The 13,406-nt window shown below is 39.8% G+C and overlaps 1 protein-coding gene across 12 annotated transcripts in view; it reads left to right on the forward strand.

Moving 5' to 3' along the window:
- The window catches only part of ALMS1 (ALMS1 centrosome and basal body associated protein), a 146,890-nt gene that overhangs the window by 105,864 nt on the left and 27,620 nt on the right, over window positions 1-13,406 (forward strand). For all 12 annotated transcript variants that reach the window (XM_072629039.1, XM_072629101.1, XM_072629163.1 and 9 more), the window contains 2 exons: window positions 8,495-8,620; window positions 11,981-12,151. In XM_072629039.1, coding sequence (XP_072485140.1) covers window positions 8,495-8,620; window positions 11,981-12,151 — 297 coding nt within the window. The remainder of the gene's footprint in view (window positions 1-8,494; window positions 8,621-11,980; window positions 12,152-13,406) is intronic.

Raw genomic sequence — 13,406 nt, forward strand, 5'->3', positions numbered from 1 at the left:
CTAGGAGTTTCTCTTTTTGAATCTCTTTCAGGCAGTGATCTGTGGATTCCCTGAATACTTATTTTGCCCTCTGGTTCTAGAATCTCAGGGCAGTTTTCCTTGATAATTTCATGAAAGATGATGTCTAGGCTCTTTTTCTCATCATGGCTTTCAGGTAGTCCCATAATTTTTAAATTGTCTCTCCTGGATCTATTTTCCAGGTCAGTTGTTTTTCCAATGAGATATTTCACATGATCTTCCATTTTTTTATTCTTTTGGTTTTGTTTTGTGATTTCTTGGTTTCTCATGAAGTCATTAGCCTCCATCTGTTCCATTCTAATTTTGAAAGGACTATTTTCTTCAGTGAACTTTTGAATCTCCTTTTCCATTTGGCTAATTCTGCTTTTGAAAGCATTCTTCTCCTCATTGGCTTCTTGAACCTCCTTTGCCAATTGAGTTAGCCTATTTTTCAGGGTGTTATTTTCTTCCGCATTTTTTTGGGTCATCTTTAACAGGGTGCTGATCTGTTGTTCATACTTTGCTTGCAAGTCTTTTATTGCTCTTCCCAGTTTTTCCTCCACCTCTCTATCATGATTTTGAAAATTTTTTGGGCTCTTTAAGACCTTTTCCCAGAACTGATCCCATTGAGTGGGCTAGGATGTAGAAGCACTGATGTCCGTGTCTTCCCCTGATGGTGAGCATAGCTCTTCCTCATCAGAAGGGAGGGGAGGAGAAACCTGCTCACCAAGAAAGTAACCCTCAATAGTCTTGGTTTTTTTCCCTTTTCTGGGCATTTTCCCAGCCAGTGACTTGAGCTCTGAATATTCTCCTCACACCCACCTCGCCTTGGGATCCTCCCAGCCTGTGCTTGGGGTCTGAGAATCAAATGCTGCTCCCAGCCTCAGGGCTTTGGGCTGGGACGGGTCTGCTATTCAGTGTGAGATTAAGTTCAGGTGCTCAGGTCGGGGCAGGGCCGCCTCATGGGGCTCAGTTCCCTCAGGGGGTTTATGCAGAGACCTTCAACAATGGATCTGGGCTCCTGCCTGCTTGGGGAGCCCCGGTCTGCTCCTGTCTCCGCTGTTGCCTCCCGAGGGGGCCTGAGTATGGGGGCACCCCACTCCCCTCTCGACCCACCAAAGAGACCTTCTCACTGACCCCTGTCACCTGTGGGTGGAGGGACCCGCGTGGCCGCTGGAGATCCCGTCCCTGAAGCCCGCTCGGATCTTTTCCTCTCAGTGCCGCGGCTGTGGCAGGGCTGTACTCAGCTCCCAGTCCCAGCGCCCAGTGTGCGGCGCGAAGGACCTTTTGTGAGAGGTTTGCAGGTCTCTCTGGAACAGAAATCTCCCTCACTCCAATTTTCTGTGGCCTCTGGGTGCAGAATTCACCGTGAGTTACTTATTTGTAGATGTTCTATGGGTTGTGGGTTCGGAGCTATGTGTATGTGCGTCTTTCCGCTCCGCCATCTTGGCTCCGCCCCCATCTTATTTTCTTGATGTTTTCGTTTTGCCTCTTAATTTTTTCACTCATTTGCTGAATATTTCCTGTCCCCAGTCAAACCATCCTTTGTAATAAAGGACAGTTACGCAAAATGGGCACATTAACCATATCTTACTGTGTGTGGCTCATTTCTCTTTTATAGTTCTTTATCTTTCTGCTAGGAAAAAAGGTCGACTTGTCTTTTAAACACCGTTATTATTTGGATGATGTTGTATAGTTTGCATTTATTAAATGTTCCCAAAAATTAAAGTTGAGGCTGAGAGGGTTAATGTAGGTATAAGTAAACTGCAGCAATTTCCCCCATCTCCATATGAATTCCCCACCTTATTTATAGAGGATCAGAGAAATGTATGAGCGTTAAGTAGTTTGGCTAGTCAAATAGTGGGAGTGACAGATAAATGGAAAGCCACCTGCATCTTTAATACCAATGTGATTTTAAGTGAGTTAGAAGCTTTGGTCATAGCATGTTGGATTGACCCTGACCTTCTGTGGCTTATGTAGTGAAATGTATGGAGAAGAGTCACAGAGGCTGGATAGGCACGACTGGGCTGCAATTCCCAGTGTTCAAGGGAGTATACCCATATTACACAGAAAACAGATTGCTATGTTGACATATATTCTTTTTAAATTCCTAAATTTATTTATTTTTGAGGTTTTTTTTCATGGGGAGCTTAATTAATTGGGCCAGTGGTTTATTGATTTAATTTTTTGAAAGAATTAGCAGTTTTTATCTTTAATCAAAAAATCCTGTACTGTTCTCAATAGGTATAAATATTTGTACTATTTCTTCCCATTTTTATTGAGTTTATTTTTTAAAAAGTTTAAATTTCTCATTCAAGTGGCATATTATCCTGGGATTGCTAGTGTATGATAAAGGTCCAAGTATTTTTCTTCCCCTCTACCCTCCCTCAGTTTACAATCAGTTTTTCCTAGTATCTTTGATAAATACTGAATCTTTTTCAGCTTTTGTTTTCTAAAAGTTTATCAAATAAGTCTTTTGTATGGATTTGGTTAGATGTCTTGATTTTGGCTAGATTTTTATGTTCTATTCTGTTTTTTTTGCCCAATATAAGCTGTATTTGCTGATAACTCTTAAATGTCAAAATAAATCTGAGAGTAAGGGACCTTCTTTTTCTATGTTTCTTTTCATTGGGACACTTGATATTCTAATGTGCTTTTATTTCCATGTAAATTTCCTTATGATTTTCTCTAGTTTTGTAGAGAACAAAACCTTTTCTTTGGTATTACATGAATTATAAAATTGTAAAATTGTAAAATTTGTAATTACATAATTGTATATATTATATAATACGTGTAAGAATTAACTTACCGTTTTTATTAAGCATTCAGTTATTAAATTCCTTTAGAAACGTAAGTTGTGAATGGATGCCATTGGAGAAATTCTGAGTAATAGGTTGGATAATAAATGTATCAGGGGAATTAAGTGGAACCTTTAAATTTAAAAACTGAAGAAATGAAGTTGCAAAATGACATTTGAGAGAACTGAAGTCATCCGTGCAAACTCCACATAACAATAGTGCTCCACAGATGATAAAAGTGTAGTGAAGAACAAGGCCGTGTGTCAGTAGAGCTGGAAGATCCACGAGTGGCCACGTGGAACCGAATAACAGAACCGGAGGACAGGAGAGGATGGCATTGCAGACATCGTGATAACCGGCTTCCTAGAGCACTTTGGAAAAGAAGAAAAGCTGGACATCATGTTCAGTGCTTAATCGGAGAAAGCTGTTCTGAATGCACAGTCTTTACTCTGCAGGCATGAGAAATCCTGAAATTCATTTACCGAGATATATAATAGAATATCTAGAATTACAATGAAAATGTTCCCAAATACTCAGAAAAAAATTTTTTTAAAGAGAAATTAAAATGTAAAATTTCAGTTAAATCAATAGTAGGTTTATTAGCTTTGTAATCTTTGACATGCTAGTTAAGCTTCAGTTTCCTTATCTGGAAAATGGGGATAATCACTGGTCAACTAATATGAAGATAAAGAAGGTAAGTAACACTTTTAGAAACTCTCAAGTTTCTGAGGGGATGGTTGTTATTGCTGTTTCCTAGAAACAGCTGAGAAATAATTTCAGAGCTGGACAAATACATACGGAAGCACTTTTTACTAGCAGTATTTCCCCTCATTTCCCCTTCTCCCAAGTACACGTTTCACAAACATATCTGTGCTTTTGGAAAATAAAATGTTTTTTAGATGGATATAAATTTATCAATAAAATTCTTCAGTGGAAGGATCAGAGGATCATAAATTTAGAACAGGAAGGAATATGACATTATCTGTTACAATGTTCATATTTATAGAGGAGGAAACTGAGGTCCACTGAGAAGTGGCTTTCCCAAGGTAATGGAGGTGTTTTGAAGTGGGATCTTCTAACCCAAAATTCAGTAATTTTTCTGTTTCATTCAGTCCCTGTAATTAGTTCATAAATAAATCCAAACTGATCAAATGATAAATACTTAAGTACACATTTTGCCTATTACTAATTACAGTTAAAACCTAAAACATGCATGTGTACGTACATTTATATATATACGTGTGTTTGCATATCCATGTGTATGCGTATTTGTGTAGATATAAAAATAAATTATTTTTAATTATCAGAAACAATCAAGATTAATTTAAAATATATTAACAGGATGGTAAATTAAAATGAAAATGCATTTAGACACCTTCAGAATTGCTAATAAAAAGCTAGCAGATGAGAAACAATACCATTGAAAACATAGGAGCAAAAAGGAAAGAGTTGGAAGTTCCAAAGGAAAAATTTCTCAGACTTCAGTTAAGCCTCAGGGAAGTATAAGAGTTACTACTTTAACAAATAGAAATATTATTTGTCATTGAATATTTTAATAGTTGAAAACTATATAGAAGATTAAGAATCTTTCACTTCCTCTAGTTAACTTTATAACAATCAGAGGACAATTTTAATAGGCACATTAAGTATATTCTCATAGTAAATGTAAATGGGCTGAATTTCCCCATTCTAAGAACAAGAATTGTAGAATAGCTCAAATAACAAAACCTATTTAATGTAAAAATGTGTAGCTCGAGCTAGATTTACAGGTTGGGTCCGTGTCACTGCATTAAAAACCAAACAGACAGACAGAGATGGGCCATATTAGGATCCGACAAAGGAAAGTTCATATGGGAAAACACTAATGAAAATATGCCGACTTTCACTTAATAGTGGGAATAAAAAGGAATGACAAGTTTCTGATCTCAGTTTATATGTCCCAGATAACTTAGCAGATAAATTTATTTTAAAAATAAAGGTTATAAGTAATACAAGAAGCAGACAAGCATGTTATGTAGTGGGGGCCTCAACACTCCATTAATGGAATGTGACAAAACAAATACAGAGACTGATAGTAATGAAATCACAGATTGGTGCCGCTGAGTCAGTGTTGGAATTAGTCTACATGTACACAGTGGAGAGAGAGAGTGTAAGAAGAGAAGCAGGGAATGTATATTCTTGTCATGTATATATGCAACTTGCAGAAGAATTTAAAACATAAATCATAGAGAAGCCCTACATGAATTCAGAAAGGCAGAAATCACACGAGCTATCTTTTTTAGACTTTTTAGAAGTGTTTTAGGGACAGAATTTATTATATTTCTTTTTCTTTCTTCTGATAGATATTTAAAGTTATTACATTTTCATTTACGTAGAACTTTGTTAGTATTCTACAAATGCCATTATGTTGTATCTATACCTTTCTTCATATACATTCTGTTATTACATTAACCTTGGTGTTAAGGGAGGAATTGTAGTTTTCATGTTATTATATGCCAGCTTCAGAGTTACAGAGGCCTCATCTGAACTTTTTTTATGTACTTTGTTGGTTCACTTATTTTATTTACTGATGGAGCTTCTCCCTCCTCTCCTTTCCCCCACTAAACGTGAGCTCTAATGTTTAGTGGTCTTAGCGTTGTAGATATGCCTGAGACATTCATTTGAAGAGTCCCATCACTTCATGATATGGGTTGGGAAAATGCTGAAAATCTGAGATGCCAAAAAAATAATTAACTTCACTTTGCTAGTGACCAGTGGTGCATTAAAATCTCCATGTACCCATCATAATTGGGGAATAGAGTGATCTGGGTGGTTTTTTAAGTATTTGGATTAATAGGAAGTTATATACCGTATAGGTATTGTAAGTTATCAGTGAATTAGTTTAATAATACATACTGTATAATTTGAATGCTAAGTTCACATCATCATTGTTTGATGACTAAGGAGATATTCTAGAATCTTTCGTTTCTTCATGGCCGTTATTATTATGAATAGCAGCTGTCACGGTGTTGTAGATTGAGTGCACAGGAGAATTAGAAGTGTTTCACAGTGACAGAATAATCACATCTTCAGAGTAGTGTAAGGACTGCGGTCAGAATGGCTTTTCTTGGACTGAATGCTAGTTGTAGAAGGTTCATAGAAGAAACATTTAGAATGCTATAAAGTAGAACTTATACTTCAGCTTGTTTAACATTATCAGTGATTTAGAAATGCTTATCTGTGATGGCATTCTTACCAATTTGTGAATGGTACAAACCTGGAAGAGATAACTAACATTTTGGGTGACAGGATTTTATTAAAAAAATTGTGATTGGGGCTATCTTAATAAAAAGAAATTAAATCAATAATATATCGTCTGTGCTAAAAAAAAGTGTTCCCAAATCGTTGACCATGTGAGGTATTTAGTTTTATGCTAATGTAAATTTTGCTTCACTGAATTTTTAAAGCTATCTTTGTCATGTTGATGTGTTTTAGTTTTCTTTTACGTATTTCTAATTATTTTTTAAAAGTTCAGCTAGTTATGTTAGTAATTTTTGTTTCTTCTTTTGGATACTACCTTTTCATACTCTTTAACCACTCATCTTTGGAAAATGGATATTATTGCTAAAATTAATTTCAGTTCCCATATTTGGACAGTTGGACTTTCATTAATAACATTTTTAGCAAGGAATTTTCTTTTGATGGGTTTGATTTCCTTTTTACTGTGATTCTTTTTGTTGTGTACATGGGCTTCGATTCTGTACAATCTGTTTTGTCTGCTACAATTTATCTATTTAACAGTAAAAGTTTGCTGCCTCTCCATGATTTCCACAGATATAAAGTGAGCTATAAATATTTGTATCATTTGTTATCTTTTCCCTAGTTCTTTGCTCTTTAATACCAGCATTCTTCCAGCATGTGGCTGTGAGTCATAGAACACGACAATTCCTAAAGAATTGAAAATGGGAATCCTGTGGAGGGCAGTGGAGAGACACATGGTGGGTGTGAGCTGGCACAGCACTTGAGGGACTTCAAATAGAAATGGCAATAAAGGATGGGCTTCCCGGTGCCCCTTGGGTTCTCCCAGTGTCTGGAGAAGACAAGGTGGCCTCTTGGGTGTGGAGTGGCCCTCCTGGGATGAGCTTCAGAAGGACACTAGAAAAGAATCACTCAGGATGGATTGGAAGCTGCATCCACACTGAGGAGGTCACAGTTCCATTTTAGTATTTTAGAGCAGTGATCCCTTTGGAATATACTGTGGAATATGACATGAAATTCAAGTCCAGTCCCATTTTTCATCTCATTGCTCTCCAGTTTTTCCAACAGCTTTTATTGAATAATTGATCCCTTCGCTGTTTTGTGGTATTGGTTGCATAAATCATGATTTTATTAGATCTCTTTATTTCTAGTTCTGAATTATCAGATCCGTTCTATTAATTTATCTTACATTTTTTATGTAGTATGATACAGTTTGGTTGTGGGTGATTTAATAAGAGTCTTTTGGTTATTGTCCTTCATTCTTGAAGAGGACCAAAGTGACATCACCATGATAAAGTCAAGTTTCTGTGTGCCCAACTGTGGCTGATCAGACCAATATGAGCTCGGAATGCTTTACCACAGGTTGGATACAGGTAGTCCCTGTGAATATTTGGGGTGAATACTTTGAATCTGTGCATCCTGTGTTTACTTTGGGCTGTCTCAGTTCTGCTTTGCTCATAGAGCACAGCACCCTTTTTAATGTGTTCACACCATGCTGAGTGATCCTGTGCCAGTGTCTCCCATGTCACACAATAAATTCCAAAGTTCTTGAGAGAGACCTGAGAGTATCGTGTCTTCTGATCACCATGTGATTGCCTGCACTATGTGAGTTCTTCATAAAATAGTCTTTTTGGCAAGCATATGTTTTGCATTAAACAATGTGGCCAGCCCATTGGAGTTGTGCTCTCTGAAGCATAGTTTGAATGCTTGGCAGTTCAGCTTAAGCAAGGACTTCAGTGTCTGGTACCTTATCCTGCCAGGTGATCCTCAGAATCTTCCTAGGATAGTTCAAATGGAAGCAATTCAGTTTCCTGACATGGTGCTGGTAGACTGTCCATGTTTCAAAAGCACACAACAGTGAGGTCAGCACAACAGCTCTGTAGACCTTCAGTTTGGTAGTCTATCTTTTGTAATTATAACAGTGCCAATTTATGTCTCCATGTAAGGTTTTCAGAATTATTTTTTCTTACCAATTGTTTGAGCCACAGATTCCCCATGTTATTATCCCCTATTCGAGAGATGAAGAAATTATTCTTTAGAGAGTTCAGTTGCCTCACCTCCTCTTATAGCCTATGTGTGCATGAGCCACCATATTTCAGGCACTTGAAGAACATGAAGCTATGAGCACCTGGTAGTTTTCATTCTTGTGATTAGAACAGAACCCTTGCCTTGTGTCCTTCCCCAACTCCTACTTTATATTTTATTTTAATTTTCCTTCCTTCCTTCCTTCCTTCCTTCCTTCCTTCCTTCCTTCCTTCCTTCCTTCCTTCCTTCCGTCCGTCCGTCCTTCGCATGTGGGGTTCAGTGAGTTGCCCAAGTAAGTGTCTAGGGTCACATTTGAACTCAGATTCTTCTGACTGCAGGACTGGTGCTCTCTGTATTGTGCCATTTTATATTTTATATAGCTGCCCCATTTTATATTTTTTTTCATTCATTGCACTTGATGTTTTCCTTCCCTACAGCTCAGCTTTTGCTGTTGCCCTACAAGCCTTCTGCAAGTGTTGAAATGTACTATGTTCCAAACTCAGCGGAGCCACCCCAGTATCCTGTTGCCAAATCAGAGACCACTCTTGAGAGCACACACTCAGGTAGTATGTAAATCTTTGATTTATGAAGATATTCTTGGTGTTAACTCCCCATGATAAAGTATGAAAATGGCAAGTACTTCCATATTCTTTGTACACTGTTCACTGCGGGAACTCAGTTTAAAAAAACAGAGCTTCAAATAACTGAATAATCTGGGCAGTTGTTAGTGGGTTATTTCATTCTTTGGGTTCTGTCTGGGAGAGAAGCTCATTTGATGTGATCTCCTTATTCTTGTTCTTCTGCTTTGTTCTTAGATGGTAAGCCATTTGAACTGTAGATCTTGTTTTTAATAGACATTCCTGTACCTCTGTTGACTGGGTTCTGACACTAAGTAACCTCACTCTCGTATTGTGGATGTGTCGCTAGACTTCTGCCCTGTGTACCACATGTGTATACATAAGTGAGTGCGCACAAACTAAATGCCAGGTGGTCTTCTGGAGGAGTGAGGACTGAGGCAGCAGCAGTGGGCGGGGCCAGGGGTCAGGAAACACAGCCTGTTTTGGAAGACTTCAGTGAGGTAAGAAGTGATACGTATTGCCGATACAGAGAGCAGCCTGTGCACAGACAGAGGGTTATGCATCAGGAGCAGTGAGAAGTCAGTCTGATGGTGCTCCAGATGGTGCATGTCAGTCAGGCAGTCAGCAAGCAGCGTGTTAAGTGCCTACTGTGTGCTTCGGGCACCAAGAAGTCAGAGCTCTGGGCATAGCTAGAAAGGCCAGAAGCAGGATCCTCAAGGAGCTTGCATTCTAATGGCAGAGTCCGCAAGGTCCACAGATGGCCACCTGGGGGGAGGCCCAGATCCCTGGCCAACATAGAAAGGTCACCTGCCAGAGGTGCATAATGGGTCAGCAGGTGGAAGAGCAGGGGGGTCAGTGGTATCCAGAAACATGCTGCAGTTGTGGTGAGGGTGTGGGAGGTGATGGAGGTGAAAGATTCCTGGAAGGTGCTCCTGGCTCACAGTTTTCCTCTCCATCCTGCTCTGGCTGGGATCTTTACTCTCCTTTCTGCTCTTCTGAGGTTTTCTCCCCTCCATGTTGACCTCCATCTGCAGACCTGGGGCTTTCCCTCCTCACCTCCACATCCTGGCTCCCCTCCTAAAGACTCAGCTCAAATCCCACAGCTGCTAGTGCTTTCTTTTCCATTTACTTTGTGTATGTGTCTCAGACACATAGCTGTTGGCGGGTTGCCTCCCCCATGAGGATGCAGGCCCCTTGAGGCAGGGATTGTGTTTTTTTCTATCCTCTCCAAGTGCTTAGCACGGTTTTTAGTAAATAGTAAACACTTAATAATAAATATTTGTTGCTGACTGACCTTCCTGTGTTCACTCCACTTCATCTATATGCCCTCATGGCCATACTGTCAAGAACTTGATTACCCAGCACTATGCTGTCTGCACAATTCTGAACACCACAATTTCACTTCCCAGCAATAGCCTCTTACCTTCCCTCTCTTGCCTCCCCTCACAGTATGCCTACTCTTTGAACTCTTGTCCTTCTCTTTTCTTCACATCTTTCTTTCTGCCCAGTTGTATCCTACAGTTTGATTAGATACATTTGGTGATTTGTTGCCTTTCCACTTTCTTGATTGGCTCACTGTGAGGGCTGGTGAGCCCACAGTCTCTCCTTTGTCTGCTTTGCTCCTCAGGCTAATGATATGCCTGTATGATGGTGACCAGATTTCCTTGGTGCCAGTGCTTATAAGAAATAGTAACTGTTTTTCTTTTATCCATAAACCCTGAGGGTCTTCCCCTCCCAGTTTGATTTTTTTTTTTTTGATTAAAGGGGCCATCCCTTGAGTAACTACTTAAAGAAGCCTATTCATTGAATGGGTGTATCTCACTCAAAGTGAGAATGCTATAAAACCTTAACCTGAAAGACTATTGCATCCTGGGCCGTCTCCAGTCCTCCTGATGAATAAATATCTGGCCACTGGATCCAGATGGCTCAAGAGGAGAAAGTGAGGCTGGTGAGCTTGCACAACCCTTCCTCACTCAAATCCAAGTCAACTGCAAGTTGCGTCATCACCTTGATGTCATGGTCCTCTTTGAGAACGAAGGACAAACGCAACAGCAGCAGCAGCCCTCCATTTACACAAGTCACAATTCCCTTTAATTTAGGAGATCTTTGAGTGTCTGATGAGCCTCATTCTCCTCTGAAGTAGACAGTGTAGAAATACATGATAGCTACCAGGGAGACAGGTGGGCAGCAGGGAGGGAGGATGCTGCTATGCAGACTTCCTGGTCCCAAAGTGAGGACAACGAGGGATAAAAAGAGAAGGAAAGACCTGGAAACTAATGGGTATTTGCCATTTGGGGAATAGCTGAATGCGTTGTGGGCTGTGAATAGTATGGAAGTGGGGGGAGGATGCTTTCAGAAAGGAGGGAAAGAGACACTGAGAGAGTCCTAGGAAGTGGGGACTGATGGCAGAGAGCAGAATCCAGAGAACAGGGACAGAGACCCTGCTCAGCATGGGGCGTGGCCTTGGTGGATTTACTCTGCTTGACTCTGCTTATTTGTCGGTGATTTCTCTCTTGTTTCTAATTGGTAGGTGGGTTGGAAGAAGTCAAAAGAGGGTAAAATATGATAATGGAAAAAGAGGAAAGAAAAGAGAGGAGGGCCATCAAGACATTTAAAAAGTGCCGAAAGGAATGCAGAAGGAAGCCCAGGGGAGCAGAAACCAGTTTCAAGAAATGGGTTGGATTTATGTACCTTAAAAGGAAATCAAGTGGTACTGAATCAGAGTATCCTAGCTTCATATACTGTATTCTTTTTGTGTTCTACTTTGTGTCTAAATTGCTTATATTTTCTTTTCCCTCTTTTTTGTTTTGTTCATTAAATTCAGGATAATATATATTTTTTTTAAACAAGGGAGGGCTAGAAAAGGCCCACTGGCAAAACTTGAAAAGGAAGTTGTTGGGTCAGCCATCTAATGCAGGCTGTGAAGGGTGTGAATCCTTGCCTCAAAGCTTTATTTACAGTGGGTAGGAGTATCTCACATTCTTTCTTACTGTCATTTTAATTACTGTGTATCTGGTTCCTTTCTGGTTGTGGTTGACATGGTAGGTTCTCAGATTGTGCAGGGAATCACTTCCTCATTTTGCTTATCATTTTTTGCTCACCTTCCCCCTCTTTATCTGTGTTGAGGATTCTGTTGATTAGAAATATTGGAGCATGGAATTACTTTTAGAAGATAGTTAGCTAATACCTGAATTTATTTTTTCTTGCTTTTTTCTTGTTCTACATTCTTTTTTTTTTGATGTCCTGTGACTCATGTTTCAGAATGTTGCCTCTGAAAGCCAACAAGACCTTCTTCTGCACACCTTGTCCCTCATGGTGTCCGCTGTGTCCCTTTCCCCTCCACAGGCTCCAATGATGCCATTGCTCCCGATTTTCCCCCTGATGCCCTGGGCACAAGGGATGAGAACATGTCTGACATTGTAACCATTAAGCACAAAGAGGGCATCTACAGCAAGAAGACTGTGTGTGAGGCAGCCTGGACTGAAGAACAAAATGCTCCCCAAGAAAACGTCTCAAGTATGTGTTTTACAGCTTTTTTGCCTTTGGTCTCTCCTGTGTTCAAAGTCCCATTCCCTCTTGCCTTTTCAGTTCTGTTTTATGCTTAAACTAATGAACGCTCCTCTTGGACACCCAGTAGATGGAGAGGAAGCTGCAGAGTCCAAAGGCCAGAGTGCCTAGGTTCATGAACCTGGATGAGTCGCTTCACTTCCGAGTGCCCCAGATGACTTTATCAGATTCTGATTTGCACTGGTCGAGGGACTGTCTCCATAGGAGGCCCTCCAGTGACGTCAGGGATGCAGGTCAAACTGCGCTTTTAGGTGTCTGTGGGTAGATTGAGAACCAGTTCTGCTCAGTATTCTGACGAAAGAAGAAGTTCAGGTTTTTCAATGTATAGATTTGTGTAAAACCCTTGAGATTTTCCATGATACTTTGAGGTACTCTATTAATTTATTACAAGTGCAATGTTATCAGACGACTTTTACAGTAGAGCAGCAGTTGACTGTGTGAGTTCCAGAAGTCAGAATCATCAATAAATCTAGATTAAATAAAATTGCCTTATAGATTTCAGTTCTGCAGTTCATTGATGTGCTGGGAAACACTCATGAGGATCAGATGAGATATGGCTCTATCAGTATCTGGTCTACATGGCAATGGCTTGTCAGGGTCCTGGGATTCCTGCTGTGATGGCCCAGCAATAAATTTTATTCGATCAGATCTCAGTGTGACTCCTCAAGACCTGAAACTTGGAGTAAGAGTACTATACGTTTGGAAACTAGGCTTTGATGCAGTTAAACTTTCAATATACATGGAAAAAGACTACAAAAAAGAATTATTTGGCCTGTGGCAGAGTTTGGATTGCAATAAGTATATCTCAGCATGCCACATTTGAACTAGCACTCATGGCTCTATGTGAGGGCATCAACATGGCATCTTAAATATATTTACGAATAACCCTGTGAAAAGACTGGTTTCCAGTTAATAATTCCAGCAATGGAATACATTTCATTCCTGTGGTTGATTGATTGGATGTTTTGGTAATCTTTAAATATGATTAGTAAAACAACTTGCTGTGGTGGAATATTACTCATGGTAAATAGGAATACAAAACTTACTGGTGCATGCCTCAGTCTGTGCCTCAGTATTTTAAGGGTAAGTGATCTCATAGAGTAGCTGGGCACTGCCCACAGATGCCATTGGAGAATGTCATTCTTCATCTGACTAGACAGTTTATCTGAGTTACTATACACATATCTTGTATGGATTTATGTGT

Source organism: Notamacropus eugenii, chromosome 1 (genome assembly GCF_028372415.1).
Source record: "Notamacropus eugenii isolate mMacEug1 chromosome 1, mMacEug1.pri_v2, whole genome shotgun sequence".
Lineage (NCBI taxonomy): Eukaryota > Metazoa > Chordata > Mammalia > Diprotodontia > Macropodidae > Notamacropus > Notamacropus eugenii.